The following is a 17,038-nucleotide window of genomic DNA, read 5'->3' as shown; positions in this document are numbered from 1 at the left end:
TATATGTTTGTTATGAGACAGGGTCCTCTATATAGCTCAGACAGGTCCTACTATATTATATAGCTCAGGTGGGTCCTGAACTTGGGATCCTCTCCCTTAGCTCCCAAGTGCTGACATTACAGGCATGCACCATCACATTTTAGGCTAGACTAACATCTAGAACATAACATTAGAACTCAACCATACACGGACACAACACATACAAACACTGAGGACCACATCTGCACTCACCTGGTCCCATCCTCAGAGCCACATCCCTGTGTCTACAGAGCACAAGACATAGTGGAGAAAGCACAGGACATCCACTGGGAACATAATTTAAAGGGGCCACAGAGGCTCCTCTGGAGCCTGAAGGCAGGGTGTGGGAAGGCCAGGGAGGTTAAACAGGTTAACAGGTAAGTCAGAAAGCTAAAGTAGGGTCTGCCAGCTCAATGGTGACAAGGCTGGAGTTCTGTTTGAATGAAACTGCTGTGACAAGACGGACAGAAAAGTAAAGCCACATGGTACACAAATGGTGTGCTGGTTTGAATGAGAATGGCCTCCATAGGACATATATTCAAACGCTAGCCACCAGGGATGAAGATTGAAAGGATTTGGAGAAAGGGTGTCCTTGGGGGTGAGCTCTGATTTCAAAAGCCCATGCCAAGCCCAGACTCTTGATCAGGATCTAGTTCACAGCTACTGCTCCAGCATCTGCCTGCACGCTGCCATGCTCCTCCATCATGACGACAATGGACTAGACCTCTGAACTATAAACAAGTCCGTAGTCAAATGCTGTGGGACAATGCTCTTGTACACTATGAAGAATTGTCACTCCTGTTGGTTTAATAAAACATTGACTGGCCAGTAACCAGGCAGGCAGTGTAGGTGAGGTGACCAGATGAGGAGGAGAAAGCTGGGAAGAGATGGAATCGCCAGACAGACAGAAAGAAAGCAAGATGAGAATGCTGGACTGAGAAAAGGAACCAAGCCACGTGGCTAAACACAGACAAGAATTATGGGTTAATTTATGCATAAGAGCTAGTTAGTTATAAGCCTGAGCAATAGGCCAAACAGTTTATAATTTTTTTTTTTTTGAGCTGAGGATCGAACCCAGGACCTTGGGCTTGCTAGGCAAGTGCTCTACCACTGAGCTAAATCCCCAACCCCAGTTTATAATTAATAAAGCTCTGTGTTTTTATTTGGAACTGAACAGCTGCGGGACCAGGCAGGACAGAAACTTCCATCTATAGTTAAGTATTTTCTCTTATAATAATTGCCTTGGTCAGGATTGTTTCTTCACAGCAACAGATCAGAGAATAAAACACATGGTTCCTAGAAATGTTATGCTTTAAGAATCATGCTGAATGCTTAGTAGGGACCAAAGGCAGGTATGAGCATCCACCACTCACAGCCCCAAACTTTGGCTTAAGAGCTGCCAAAAAGGCCTAGGCCTTTGAGCTAAAATGGAATAGGGATACCTGGATTGGGGTGCCCTCCATAACAAAAGGCCAACTGAAAGTAGGTCCATATGCCTTCATGCCCTATTGCAGAGAAAGACTCTGGTCCTTGCAGGCTGTGTGACATGGCAGCTCTGTCACCCTGACAGCCCTGTCCTAAAGGGCAATGCAGTAATCCATTCTTGGCTCTGGTCTCAAAGTTGGGCAGAGCCAGGGGCCCAAGCAGGGTCAAATGACAGGTTGACTCAGCTCCTCTGCAAGGAGCAGGTAGCAAGGCCTGGGATGGAGGCACGGAGAAGAGTCACCTTGGAAATGCAGAGGATGGGTAGTTAATGAACATACACTAGGCTAGTCCTCAGCAGCCCCCTCTGACAGAAGGAAAGCAGTGTATACACACACACACACACAGACACACAGACACACACACACACAGACACACACACACATTTTTGTTTTGTTTTTCGAAACAAGGCCTCAATATGTAGTCCAGAACTCACAAAGATCTACTGGCCTCTGCCTCTTCCAATATTGAGATTAACGGTATATACCACCATGCCTGGCCAACATTCATTCATTCATTCATTCATTCATTCATTCATTCTGAGGAAGAGTCTCACATTGTAGCTCAGGCTCTTTAGAACTCAGCTTTGTAGCCCAGGTTGGCCTCAAACTCACAACAACCTCTTGCTTCAGCCTCCTGAGTGCTAGGATTAGAGGTGTGCCTACCATACTGACTTTGTGGAAAAATGTCTGCCAAATTCAAGCCCATTCTTAGAGGACTCTGGAAAAGCACCTGCTAACACAGCCTATGACATCAGTACTTCCATCCTGCAGAGTCAACTGGCAAAAGGGACCAAGCAGGGCTCCCTGTTGATACGGGCAGCAGAACACCATGGTGGAGCAGAGCTCTCACTCAGGGCCAGATCCCTGCTGCACAATTAGCTGGGAGGCTGTCCCTAGGTGAGGATATTAATCTCTCTGCCTCGCTTTCCTCCTTTGTAAAGTATGTTACAGTAAAACTCGTTACTTCACAAGGTTGTGGTAAGTATTAATAAGTTACTATCTTCATTATTTTTAAATTTATCATGGGAAAGAGCTCAATTGGTATAGTACTTGCCTTGCATTTATAGGGCCTTAGATTCCACACCCCAGCACTACAAATAATTGTAATTATTTAAAAAAATTCTTTCAGATGTACTTATGTGTATGAATGTTTTGTTCGCATGTGTGTCTATGCACCATGTGAACACCTGGGGCCTGTGAAGTCAGGATAGGGCTTCACACCCCCTGGATCAGCTACCCACACAACTGGACTTAACACTTAATGAGAAAAACAACACACACACAAACAGCGTATTAGAGGATGTAGCTCAAAAGCACATCTGGGGTTCCCCAACTCCATAGAAAGAGCAGTACTTGAACTACAGGTATGAACCAACATCTCTAACTTCCATCCCTCCTCTAAGCACGCTTTCAAGCATTTATAGTTCTGTAAACTATAGTTACAAACCTGTAATCTCAGTACTCAGGGTGATATGGCCCCAGCACTCCTGTTTATCTCTCCCAAGCCTCAAGTCCCCAGCAGGCCTGGAACATGCTGTCTCGTTACCAGAGTGAAACCTGGCCTTGGGGCCCTTGCAAAGATAGGCTAAGCCATGTATTACCTGGTGAATGATTCCAGATCCAGGTCTCCAGAAGCCCACGCCATACTTGGCACCTGCAGTTGCCAGGAAATTGTACACTTCCTGGTTTATGTCCTATTAAATCAATAACCAGAGCATTAGTTTGACCTGGGATGACCTCACACAACATACTCCCTCCCCCGCGCTGCTGACACAATGGCACCGTGAATACAAGTCTTCTCTCATAGGGCTTCCAAAAGAACTCCAGAGGGCTTGGCTGCTGGCCTGCAGTTTTCAGCGGGCAGGCCCAGGGACAGAGACAGGGGGCAGAGACAGCTTCATCTCCATGACACCTGGCCAGGGGGACAGTCTGGGAACACATCCCTGTCCTGTGCTTCGTCTCTCTGTAGACAAAGGCCCCTCTGGCACTCGATTCCCTAGCCAGGGTCAACAGCGAAGGGGGTGCCATGTATGCATCTGTCTACTAGGGTGGACACAGAGTGAGGGGTCTATCTAAAGGAAGCAAGGGACCAAGTGGACATCCTGGTTTTGCTTCTCCATTGAGTTGTGGGTACCTGTCTGGAATCTCAGCTACCACTTACTGAATGCAAATTAATATCAAGCTAAGCAGCCCCACAACTCAGTCAGGAAGTGGACAAGACTGCTGTCAAATCCATTTTAGAGATGGAAAACCAGAGGCTCAGGTGAGGCCTGTCCAACCACAGACCTGGAGAATCCTGACAGAATCCAAGGCTGTTGCCTCTGAAAAGGGTATAAGACTCCACTTGTGAGCACCTAGCCAGTGCCAGCACATAGTAAGTGCACAGTACTTGGTAATACGTTTGACAGGTCCCAGGTAAAAGGCTGCTAACTGGGTGGGCCATTGATCTGAAAGGATGGGATCCACTGGTCCCATTTAGCCTATCATTTGAAGGCAGTTTCCTGGAGGCAGGGAAGTCTAACAGCACAGCTCTAAGGGCAAACTTTATCTGATAAGGCATGGCCACGGACATGTGAAACTGACCAGTAACAAAAGGCATAGCGCTGTGGTAGATTCTAGTGCTGAAAAGGAGGAACAGGTCTTACACTTCATAAACACCCTGAAAAACACGTCATTTAAACTCCTGCCAGCCAGTGTGTCCTTCTGAGAGTCCACTTGGTCTCCAAGTAAAAGAATGGCAGACAAGTTGTGTTACCAGAGCAATCCTTTCTAGTTAATAATTAATACACTGGCCTTGTCTTTTACAAACCAGTCACTTGTGAAATTGGGACCCAGGGCAGAAGGGTAGATACATTTGTATGTTTGTGGGAGGGTGGATGTCTCAAAAGTGATGCTGAAACAACCTGGAACCTTCTCTGGCTGTGTGACTCTCGATAGATCACCCCGTCTCTGGGCCAGAGAGTATAAACACATGCAGAACTGACCATATTCCTCCCTTCTAAATCTGCATGTTTCTCCAATACTCAGGTTGAGAGTGAGCCAAGGCAGTGTTAAGTAGGACCTATAAGAGTCTCTGCCCTCGAGAATGCACTGACGCTCTTACTGTGGACTGCGTTCCTGATAAAGGGAGCAAGTCCTGCCTCATGTTTCCCTCTCCACCCACATTTGCTCGCCCATCTACCCCATGACAGCATAGACTTTCCATCCTTCAGAATGGAGCCGAATGAACTTCTATAGTATATAATTTCCCTCGTCTGTAATGGCCCATCAGGGCAGCAGAAAAGAGTCTTCCCATGACTCTAGGATGGTAGAAACAGTCTTTCCCACAGCGATCAAGGCCCTGCCTGCCTCATCCCATTCTGTCTTCCCACAGGGCTCAGGCCTGGAGTCTCCTCTTCATTCGTATACGTTTCCAGTTTCTTCCTGTCTTAGGCCCTTTGTATATTTACTCACTCATTATCTATTTAATTTATTTATTTAGGAAGGAGGGTGGTGTGAGAGAGGGTCAAGGGTTCACAAAGCCCAAGTTGGCCTCAAACTTACTGTATAGCTGGGGATGATCTTGAACTCCTGATCCATGTCTCCACCTCCCAAGTGCTAGAATTACAGGCAGCTCTACTACCCCTGGTCTTTGCTAATACCTCTTGAATTTCTTCCTCCAGTTACCTGTTTAGGTGTCAATTTACAGTCCCATCTCCAAAGGATCTGCTCCCACCCCTTCCCAAATCACAATCAGACCTTTTCTTATAACAAAGCCTATACTTTCCCTTCCCGTTGCAATGACTTGGTTTTGGAAACTGTTCTCCATACAGAACTCTAAGATCTGTGAGGGACAGGCCCTGCTAATCTAGCTCCCACTTAACAGTTCCTGCTATTGCACCTAACATGTAATGAATGTTCAATAAATAAACATTTATTGAACACAAGCAGGGATGAGAGCTGAAATCTATGGTTCTGTGAACCACATCTCTACCACAAATGGTGGCCCTGCTGTGGGAGTTGTTTCAGGGTCCCTGGTCTCTGCGGCCCCTGGCCCTGCAGACATGTAACATGATCACCCCTCAGCAGCTGATGTGGAAGTTGCTAGTCTGTAGACAGGACATGATTTCAGCCGAGCGGAAAGTGCCACTGTACCCCTGGGACACCATGGGTGGGTAACAGTGACAAAAGCCTAGAATGGGAAGGATGGCTGCCCCTCAGTGTTTCCCAAGAGTCTGAGAGGCTCTAGGAGCCAGGCTGACCCTAGTCGCTGGAGTACTTTGTTTTTTTTTAGCTGGAGCACTTTCAATCACATGCTCTGCTCCGAGCCTGCTGGGCCTTAGGCCTGCCAGCATTCACCTCTTGCCAGTGTCCTCCCAGACAGTACTCACTCCCACTGCCAGCGGCAGGGAGCAGGCGAGCCTAGGGCTGGGAGGGACACAGCCGGATCTAGGAATAGCACACAGGAAGGTACCGTAAGCTTGGAGGCTTCGGGGAAGGAGCATGGGTTAATTTCACAACAAGATAGGAAATTTAGCTCTGAGTGGCAGTTTCAGTGGTACACAGCCATTGTGAGTTTTGAGCAAAACTCACAAAAGAAATGCACTGCCTGGAAGAAGGCTGTCAGTGTGAGAGCTCTAGAGTGAGAACGAGAGCAGTCTACCTAACACTCCTGCAGCTGTGAGATTCAATTCATGGTGCTGCCACACACAGGGACCGCCATCCTTCTCCCTGGCTCATCCTCAGAGGCCAGAAGAGAGCAGGAGAGAGGGCACATGTGACATGGATACAGACATGGGAAGATGGGCGGCTGGGACAGAAAGAACCCTGACTCCAGGCACCAGTTTCATGTACCAGCACATCTGGCTCTACAGCACTTCTCTCTCTCTCTCTCTCTCTCTCTCTCTCTCTCTCTCTCTCTCTCTCTCTCTCTCTCTCTCTCTCTCTCTCTCTCTCTCTCTCTCTCTCTCAGACAGGGTTTCTCTATGTAGCCCTAGCAGTCCTGGAACTCAATCTGTAAACCAGGCTGTTCTAGAACTCAAAGATCCACCTGACGCTGCCTCCCAAGTGCTGGGATTAAAGATGTGTGCCACCACTGCCCTGCTTATTTATTATTATAAAAGTGTGTGTGTACTTTAATGTAGGTGCCAACGGAGGCCAGAGGTATCGATGCCCCTGGGGCTGGAGTTGCAGGTGGTGGTGAGCTGCTGCTGCTGCTGTAGGTCCTCTGAAGAAGAGTATGTGCCTTCTTCAGCCTGGATCCATCTCCCCGCCCAGCAGCAGCACTTTCTAACAGTGGAGAATGTTTTCTGTGCTCAGACCAAGGACAGCTGTTATTTCCTAACATCTCCACAACACCAGATTTCATTTCTAGTGTTCGGAAGAATTAAAAGCAAGCCTGAAAAATATGCTAAACCCAGCCAGGTGGTGGGAGGCAGAGCCAGGCGGATCTCTGTGAGTTCAAGGCTAGCCTGACCAGTACAGAGTGAGTTCCAGGACAGCCAGGGCTACACAGAGAAACCTTGTCTGGAAAAACAAAAACAAACAAAAATGCTAAACCTTGGGGCTGGGGAATGGCTCAGTGGTGGAGCATTTGCCTGTCATACAGGAGGCTCTGGGTTCCATCCTCGGGTCCTCAGTGCCATGAAAACAGACTGAGTCGAGCAGCTCATGAGAACTCGGCAGTGCCCAGCAGACTGCAGCATGGGCTCTCCCTCCCTTCCCCCGGGCCACACCCTGCCACCAGCCCTGTCACCACCTGGGGCTCACCTTGGCCCGGCGCAGGTCTTTCTCACCCCCAACCTGGGCCTCAATCAGATGGTCACAGTGGATGGTTGACGGCACAGCCACCTTGGGCAGCCCACTGCTGATGAACTGTAGCATGGCCATCTGGGCTGTGGCATCCTGCATGGCCACCCGGTCAGGCCGTAGACGCAGGTATGTCTTTCCTCGCTCGATCTCCTGGTTGGCTGGGTCGTCCAGGTGTCCGTACACAATCTTCTCTGAGAGCGTCAGAGGCCGGTTTAATCTGTGGGCAGAAGGAAGGCAGCCTGGTGGCAGCTCTGCGACTCAACTGCCACAGCTTCTCCCTCGCCATGCTTATGGCAGTGAGCAGGCATAGGAGAATCTGTGTGCCGAGTGCAAGATCCACTTGGGCAGGATCCAATCAGTGCTGCTCCCTGTGGCATCTCTAGGACATAGGGAAGTGCCTGGCATTTACTGTGGTGATTTGAAATTTACTTGGAGAACAAGTGAATGTCGGCATCACAGGAGATAGGCCAGGTGTGTGCATGCCTGCAATCCCAGCACTTGGAGTCACATCAATATCATCCTTGGCTATGTACCAAGCTAAAGGCCATGCTAAAGGCCACGGTTACATAAAGTCCTGCTTCAAAAAATCAAAATAAACATCATAGAAGATAACAGGTCTAGTTTTTTCAAAGAATATTTGCTTTTCTACTACACTACTTTTTTATCCAGCTGTTATCAACATACACATCCTTATCTGATGCTAATTACATTCTTTTTTAAAGATATAATTAATTTTATATGTATGAGTGCTCTATCTGCATGCATAACTTTATGCCAGAATCAGGTATCAGATCCCACTGTAGATGGTTATGAGCCGCCATGTGGTTGCTGGGAATTAAACTCAGGTCCTTTGGAAGAGCAGCCTATGCTCTTAACCACTGAGCCATCTCTCCAGCCTTAATTACATTCTTGTTATTTAATAAACATTCGAGAGAGATGTTAACAGCTCAAATTCAGAGTCTACAGCCTGAGTCTTGTCTGGGATCCCCTACTTTGGGGACCTTTCTCCTGTGTCCCTAGCCACACTAACACAGGGAACCCCATCGACAGTGCCTTCACTGGAGTGCAGCAGCACTGTGCACAATGTCCACCTCGCATGTGTAACGCCTGCTTCTCTCTTCCAAGGGTTTCCCTCCCAGGCTGACTCACTTGCACCTGAGACATGTGGCTTTCGGCTCCACCTCTTACTTAGGCTTCTTTTCCTAGATCTCAACTCCCTTGGAGGTTCATGGCTCCTTTCCACACAAAGATAAATATGGCAATCGAGCCAATCCCTCAAACAGGCACAGGCTCTACCAGGACTCAAGTACTTGCCCCTCACGAGCATCCCACCCATAGACCAAAGTCAATTCTCCACATTGCATCCTAGCCACTTTGCTGTCTGCCCACACAACACAGCAGCCATATATATCCCAACTCTGCCTCCCACCATTCTAGAAACTTCTGATGAACTTGAGACTGCCTAGGAAGAATCAGAGTCACCCAGAGCCCAAAGGCCATGGGTATGGGTGACATGACACCCGGAGCCAGAAGTTCTGGGTTATAACTGACCCTGTTACTAAACCTACTAAGGGACCAAAGGAAAAAACTGGCTTCCCCATGGAGCCCCTCAGCTACCGATCTCGAAGTACAGGACCAGACTGGAGACCAAGCTTACACTTACAGCATTTCCTTTATTTTGAGGCTTGGCCTCAAACTCATGACAGCCATCCACCAGCAGTACAAGATGAAGCTGAACTCCATAGCCAATGCCAAGCTGGTCAGAGCTGCAGAGCAAGACCCTATCCTCCCCCTCAAACAAACCAACAAAGACACCCTCGAGAAACAGCTCTGCAGAGCTATAATCACTGACAGCTGCATCCAGGGTAAGTGGCTCAGATGTAGAGCAGAAGATGCTAGGCCCTGTACTCAGTCCTTACCACCCCACACACATACCATGCCTTTCCCAGTCCACCATGGGTCTGCATTCTGTCACTGAAGGTGAGTGTTATTAGAGTACTTAATTCTGGGATGTTTTAAAAGATGTATTGTTTATGTGTGTGTGTGTGGACATGTGTAAACAAGTAACTGCAGAAGCCAGATGACTGCACTGGAGTCCTTAGAGCTGGAGTCGCAGGCGGTTGGTTGTAAGCTGCCCAACCTAGGTGACAGGAATTGAACTTGGGGCCTCTGGAAAAGAGCACTGAGCCATCTCTCCAGCCTCTACTTTGGGATTTCTTAAGAAACTGGTGTCTAGCTCATTTTCTACTCACAGTGCAGATGAGGAAACTGAGGCACTAGAAGGAAAATGAGTCCCCCAGGCCCCAAAGCTACAGTACAAAACTAGAATCAAGGAGCCAGCGGGTGCGCTGTGCCTGTGCCTTCATTCTGACTCTGTGTGGTCAACACTGGCATCGCCCAGAGTGACCATGCAGCAAATGCAGACCCTTCCGTTTCTTCTGCCTGCCTGGGCCCAGCTCCTAACCTCAGTCCCCTAAGCCCCTGAACTAAGTGCTCTTCTCTAAGGTCCTGGCTGTGCAGTGCAGCAGCTCAACCAGCAGTTCTAAGGACCTCTAGGTCTGTGTCATGAGAGCCTGAGGTCCAGGGGCTGGCCATCGGTTTGCAGCAGCATGGCCCAGGCTGGTGGGTGGCAATGACTCACTGTGTGGAACAGAGCTTCTCTTTCTGGGCGCAAGGGAGCTGAAAAATAGCACCAAGGCCTTGAAAAAGCAAATGTCTGAAATGCTAGTTTCAAAAACAAAACAAAAAACACCAAAAAACAACCCGACACTGGGCTGGTGGGTTATGGCTCAGCAAGTGTAGGCTCTTGCCTGGAAGCCTGATGACCTCAGTGTGACCCACGATGCCTACACACACACTAAATACAGTGTGATAAAAAGACTTAGAGCCTGACAAGTGAGGAAACATTCATCATTATATCCCCTGTGATTGAGGGCGAACTGGGTCCTCTGTCTATGTTTATCTGTCCCTTTGTTGTTCTGGGTGGCAGAGACCTAGGTTCCTGTCAAAGGCACAGGGTGGAGGAAGAGTCCCCTGGCAATGTTCTAGCCTTCTTTAAAGTTCTTTAGACTAGCTCGATCTTGTTCAGGTTTTGTGGATACAGTCACAGCCACTGGACATTCATGTTTGATCAAAACATAACATGCATGTTTGAAATTCTCAATAAAATAAAACAATTCTTTAGAATAGAACTGTTTTAGGAATAGCTCCTTCCCACTTTTTCTCTGGGTCACGGTTCTTCACCCCTGGCACTCTGCACACTTGGCACCAGGTGACTCTGCTATGGGGCTGTCCTGTGCACTGTGGGATGGTTAGTGGTGTTATCAGTCCCTACTCACTATACAACAACCCTTCACTATCTCAAGTAAAGATAATCAAAAATGTTTCTGCACATTGCCGAGTATTCTTCTGGGGCAAATCAACTGTCCAAGGGTCACTAGTTTATGGTAACAATGAGAACTGAACAACCCATGTCTGATTACCAGGAACATGCAGATAGTCACTGAACTTCTCTGGTTAATGCAGCGTTGGAGGAAAAAAAAAAAAAATCAATGGAAGTTTTTGTTTTGTTAATTTATTGACAAAGTTAAAATTCAAATATTTCCATTGCCTTAAAAGCTTGGTCCTCCTGTGGGACTCCTAAAAGTGGGAACAGGGTCTGTCTCTGACTCTTACTGGCTTTTTGGACCCTACTCCTCAAACTGGGTCTCCTTGCCCAGCCTTAATATATGGGGAGGTGCTTAGTCTTACTGCAACTCGATATGCCATGTTTTGTTGATCCTCATGAGAGACCTGCCCTTTCCTAAACAGAAATGGAGGAGTAGATTGGGGGGTGGGAACAGAGAGAGGAGTAGTGGGGAGGGACTTGGAGGAGAGGAGGGAGGGGAAACTTCAGCCAGGATATAAAATAAATACATAAATTTATTAAAAATTAAAAAAAGAGAGAGTTCAAAGCCAGGAAGGAAAAAAAAAGGTGTTTTTGTTGCTTCATGCCATTGCATATAATAAAAACTAAATGACAAGAAAACTGGGTATGGTAAACTGGCTGTGGCAATGCACACCTTTTTTTTCCCCCAGTTTTTTGAGATAAGGGTTTCTCTGTGTAGCTTTGGCGCCTGCCCTGGATCTCGCTCTATAGACCAGGCTGGCCTCAAACTCAGAGATCTGTCTGGCTCTGCCTCCCAAGTGCTGGGATTAAAGGTATACACCACCATTGCCCGGCTGGTAGTGCACACTTTTAATCCCAGCACTTGGAAGGCAGAGACAAGTGGATCTGTGAGTTTGAGGCCGCCTGGTCTATAGAGCAAGTTCTAGAACAGCCAGGGATATACAGAGAATCCTTATCTTAGTCATCATGAAGCTCACTTCTGTGCCAGCTCTCCTTCCAAGCATGATGAAGAGCAGAGTACACGTCTTGAAAATGAGAGGAAAATCCATTATCTTCGACTGGACAGTGGTCAGGGTCTCAAAAACAAACTGATTCCCAGAGACAAGCATTTGGACAAGGTCCTGCATTGGTGGGGACAGTGGCTCTCCCTCTGGCTGCACTTTGGAAACAGCTGGGATCTGGCCAGCACTGCCCACATTTTAATGTCACCAGTCCCGAGAGGATCCTGGCTTTTTGTCTGTTTTGTCTTTTGTTTTGGTTTTCAGAGACAAGGTTTCTCTGTGCAGCCTTGGCTGCCTCCCAAATACTAGGACTGAAGACGTGGACCACCATGCCCAGCATATGCACACATGCATACACACAATAAATAAAACGTAATTTTAAAAATAATACTAGAACCGCCGGGCGGTGGTGGCTCACGCCTTTAATCCCAGCACTCCGGAGGCAGAGCCAGGTGGATTTCCATGAGTTCAAGGCTAGCCTGGTCTACAGAACAAGATCCAGGAGAAGCACCAAAACTACACAGAGAAACTGTCTTGAAAACAAACAAACACACACTACTAGAACCAATGCTGGGACCCTAGAGTCAGTCGGACTGAGTGCAGGCTCCACCATTCAACAGACTCAGAACTCCGAAGGTAGTTTGTTTTCCAGTCTGGCACTCCTGATGCTTCTGCCTCCCCCTCTCAAGTGCTGGGATTGCAGGCATGCACCATCGTTGCTGGCCTTCTAGGCCTCTTCCTATTATTCCTTGGAAAAGGCCAGAAGTTCCAATGCAAAGATTTTCCTCTGCGGGGCCTTTGTCTCCTGAATACTAGATCCTGCCACCCGCACTCCTGATGCCTCCTGAGAGGGAAGCAGCTCTCGGCTGGCACGTGGAACTCCCCACAGCCTTACCGTTTGCGGACAATGTTAATGTTCTTCTCTAGCAGGTCATAGCGGATGTACTCGTTGGGCTCAAAGTGGCTCATGGCCACCTTGGCCCGTTGGCACAGGACAGAGGCTACATGGTACTGTCGAACACCCAGGGCCTTCTGCAAAACAGAAGAAAACAGTACCGTCAATGGGTTTCTCAAGGGTCTACATCTGAAAGACAGGTCCACAAGGTGAAAAAGGATCAAGTGTCATGAGCCCCTCCGTAGCCTTGGTTCCCTCCACCGCAGCATGGGTGACTTGGCAGCCACAGAGAACATCCCAAAGGAGAAAATGGGAGGGGGGGGTCATAGCAGAATCATCAGCTCAAAGTCAAGTTCTACCGTGTAAGTTACAATAGCCAAAGAAAAGACCTCACTGGCTAGTCCTAGAGGACCAGCGACAGTCCTGGGGACCACTCAGGGATACCATGTGTGAAAGACTGAGCAGCTCTGAAACCATGCCCACAATACAGCTAGAACTCTGTCCACACCGAAAGCTCCCTGAGGGTGGGGAAGGCTCCCTTACTACCTGGCCCATCTCACAGATGTGTCCAATATGTGTTTCCTAGCTAGAAGAATGAATGAGCAAAGCCTCTCCTAAGCTTTGGTCATTTCCTCATCCCTTCCAAAGGTGTTGCACAACTCCCCTGCCTTTTAACATATGGCACACTTCTTGATTTCTATGCAAGGGTAAGTGATGCTGAGTAACTTTTAATGTAGGCCATTAAAGGGCTAGCTTCTGTCAGGCTGCCTCTGGCTGGCCTGCTCTGGGAGAAGACAGTCACCGTGTTGTTAAGACAGAAGCAGTTCAGAGAGGAACAGGCCTCCTGTCGACACCAGCACTGCCTTGTAAATGAGCCACTGGAAAGGAATGCTTCTACTCCAGCACAAGCCTTCAGAAAACTGCAACCCTAGGTAACATTTGAAAAAACATTTTTTTTAAGTGCTGAGGGCCTTATGTACACAAGGCAAGCACTCTACTACTGAACTATATCACTCATCCTGGCTATATCTGTTTAAGGGAGCCCATCCCCAAATCCTGGACTATAGAAACTGAGAGAGTAAATGGTGACTGTCGCTTTAAGCTTCAAATTTGAGGCCTTTTTGTTACGCAGCAATCAGTAAAGAATAGGATGGAGGATGTTCTAGTTAATTTTAAAACTCTGGATGACAACATTAACAGAGAAGGTGACCAAGAAAGGGTAAATTAATCTGTCTTAGGTATGGTTTCTACTGCTGTGATAAAACACCATGACTAAAAAGCAACTTGGGGAGAAAAGAGTTTATTTCACTTCCAGGTAACAGTCCATTACTAAGGAAGTCAGGGCAGAAACTCTGGCAGAAACTGATACAGAGGTCATGGAGGAGTGCTGCTTACTGGCTTGCCCAGCATCCAGGACCATCAGCCCAAGGGTGGCACCATCCATCATCCCACATCAATCACCAATCAGGAAAACGCCCCTTAAGCTTGCCCACAGGCCAATCTTTTCTCAGTTGAGGTTCCCTCTTCCAAAGTGACTCTAGCTTGTGTCAAGCTGACATGAACTAGCCAGCCCAGAGCCCATAGAAAGGACAGTAGAAAAGGAAGACTGATGCTCTATCTAGGTGTCCTTCCTACGGGTGTTCTCTGTGAAAGAGGATAATTGACGCTGATGACCCAAGTCCTTCTTCAGTTTCCTAGAGACTATGACTGAATCCCTGTCAATCTCCACAGCAGAACTTAGTACAGGTCCTCAGCTGCCATTCTGTTCAGGTCACCCTGTGCTGAGAACAGGCCACCTCACCAAGCAGCAGCCTTCCTCACTAATGGCCTTCCTTCCCAACACAGAGCTCAGGTCTGTTTATCCTTCAGCTCAAAATCCAGCAGCAGAGCCTTGCTGTCTGCCTCTCTAGCTAGGTGTCAAAGACTCCTGCCCTACGACACATCAGAGGACCTCCCTATGGCAGGGCGTGGAAAAGACAAGGTATTTCTGCAGCAGCTACACCCGGACTAAAACAGAGAACAGAGTAGGACAGTGGTTGCCATCTGGGTCGTGTTAGGCACAGCCACTGGTCCTGTGAGCAAATTTAGATGACTGATTCTCAGGCATTAACTCTTCACAGAGCTTTGTGAAAACCAGGAGAGAATACATCAAGCTCTAAGTAGTTCCAGTATTTTTTAATGTATTTGTTTGAGATAGAGTCTCACTATGTAGCCCTGGCTGGCCTGGAACTCGTTGTGTAGACCAGGCTGGCCTCTGCCTCTGAGATTAAGGCATGTGCCACCAAGCCCAGCCTTAGTTTGGGTTCTTATTGCCCCATGCACCGATGAGCACCTCTCTGTGTCCTGCACAAAATGAGAAGCTATACAGCTGTGGCACAGCTTCTTTTTCACTCACAGCTTAGTGTGGAAACAACCGACCCACATCTGGACCTGGACCTATTTGTTCAATTTTCCGAATTCCAAAGGCAGTCCACATATCCAGAAATGAGCTCAAGTTGGTTAACAGAATTTCTATAAAATAAAAGCCAGCATTCCTCAGGAACTTGTAAACCTGGTTCCCATTTGCCAACAGGATTCCTTTCCCTTACCCCTGGCAGAGGGACATATGGCTCTCACTGACCACACCTGTGGCACTGATCAGCTTATCAAAGCTTCCAGGCTCCCTCACTTCCTACTCACAAGTGTCCTGACCCTTCCCCTCCCCCGGGCACTCACTCTCCTTATAGGCAGCTAGTCTCGCCTACCCTGCACTCACCCTCTCACTCTCTCATTCTCTCTGTGCTGTCTCCACTCTCCCTTTCCTGCTTCCCCAGCCCTGGCCATGTCCAGTCTACTGGCCATATTCAGTCTACTTTTTGCTCTCTCTGCTCTAGACTCTTCCAGATACCTCTGGCTGTTCTCTCTTGTCTACAATAAAAATGTAACCATATCCTGGAAGCATCATGTTGGTAGTTTCCTTACTGTGCCCTCTCCCGCACACTATTTTTGCAAACTGACTGCCCTAAGCATCATTACCTTAGAAACCAAAATAACAATAGCAGCATCTAGACCAGCAGGCAAAACCATAAACTGTAATCCTAATAACAATGCCAACAGCAAGGAAAACAGTGCCAATACTCGGAAAAAAGGCTTATGAAATAAAATGCTGAGGTCCACTGAGATAGTCCAGTGGACAAAAGTGTTTGTTATGCAAATCTGATGACCTAAATTCAATCTCCAGAATCCATACTAGAAAGAGAGCACCAGCTCCTAAGAGTTGTCTATACCTGACCTTCATATGTATACCATGGCTTGTGCAGAGATCAGTGGACAACTTGCAGGAGTTGGTTTGTCCTTCCGCCATGCGGGTCCCAAGAACTGAACTCAGGCTGGTAAGAGTTTAATGACAGGGCTATTACCCAATGAAACAACCCACTAGTGCATGAAATAATTTTTAAAATAAATAATACCAATTGGAGGTTGAGTAGGCAGTTCAATAGGCAGAACACTTGCCTAGCATATACAAAGTCCTGGGCTCAATCCTAGCACTACATGAACTGAGCATGTTGTGCACACCTGTAATTCCAGCACTTGGGAGCTGGAGACAGGATAATCGGGAGTTTAAGGCCAGCCTGGGCTATCTGAAACTCTCTCTCAAATAACGATGATGATGATGATGATGATGATGATGATGATAGTGACTAGAAACAAGGACAAGAATTTGATGGGGACTGGACACACGACTCAATGGTAGAGTGTGTAACTTGCTGTTCACGAGGCCCCGATTCCATCTTCAGTACCACTACATGAATTAATTTTTCAAATGCTGATAAAGTATAGAGCTTCTTGGTAAAGACACAGTATTTACTGAGTACCTACCATGCATGAGACAAGCACTGTGCTAAGCAATCTGCACACATTATACCCTCTAATCTTCAAAGCCCACCTGTGAAGTAACTCCTCTGTGAACCTGCTTCCCATGGAGGAAGAGTGACCAAAGCTACAAGGCCACAGGTGGGGGACTCAAACCCAGCCCAACTAATGTACTTGTCTGCTACTGCTCCAGGCATGTTATCCAAGTCTCTGAGTCTTCCCTCCAAATGTGTTCAGCTTCATAGCCATCGAGGACTAGAGAAGTCACCCACATGCTCAGTCCTGAGTCATGGTCTAGCATGGTAGTACATATGCCTGTGATCCTAGCACTTGGGTGGTGGAGACAAAAAACACTGAGTTCAAGGTCATCCTCAGGTACATAGCAAGTTTGTGGCCAGGCTTGGCTACCTAAGTTTAGGCCTCAAAATAAATAAATATACAAATCCTTAATCCCAATGTTGCCCTGCTTTCTCTGTACAAGTATCTGTGAATAAGAGACAACTGTCCACAGGGCTTTCTACCATGTTGGATCTGCTCTAGGTCTGTGCTCTCTAATGAGGCAGCCATTAGTGTGTGCTAACACAAGTGAACAATGGCATTTTTTTTTTTA

General features: G+C 47.6%; 1 protein-coding gene across 1 annotated transcript in view; it reads right to left on the bottom strand.

Moving 5' to 3' along the window:
* Positions 1-17,038, bottom strand: part of Aco2 (aconitase 2) — a 45,109-nt gene that overhangs the window by 17,489 nt on the left and 10,582 nt on the right. Inside the window, 3 exon segments of the mRNA XM_028871303.2 lie at positions 3,104-3,196; positions 7,251-7,509; positions 12,577-12,713. Of these exon segments, the coding sequence (XP_028727136.1) occupies positions 3,104-3,196; positions 7,251-7,509; positions 12,577-12,713 (489 nt within the window).

Source organism: Peromyscus leucopus, chromosome 20 (assembly GCF_004664715.2).
Source record: "Peromyscus leucopus breed LL Stock chromosome 20, UCI_PerLeu_2.1, whole genome shotgun sequence".
NCBI classification, from domain to species: domain Eukaryota; kingdom Metazoa; phylum Chordata; class Mammalia; order Rodentia; family Cricetidae; genus Peromyscus; species Peromyscus leucopus.
This window is presented reverse-complemented; position numbering and strand designations above follow the sequence as displayed.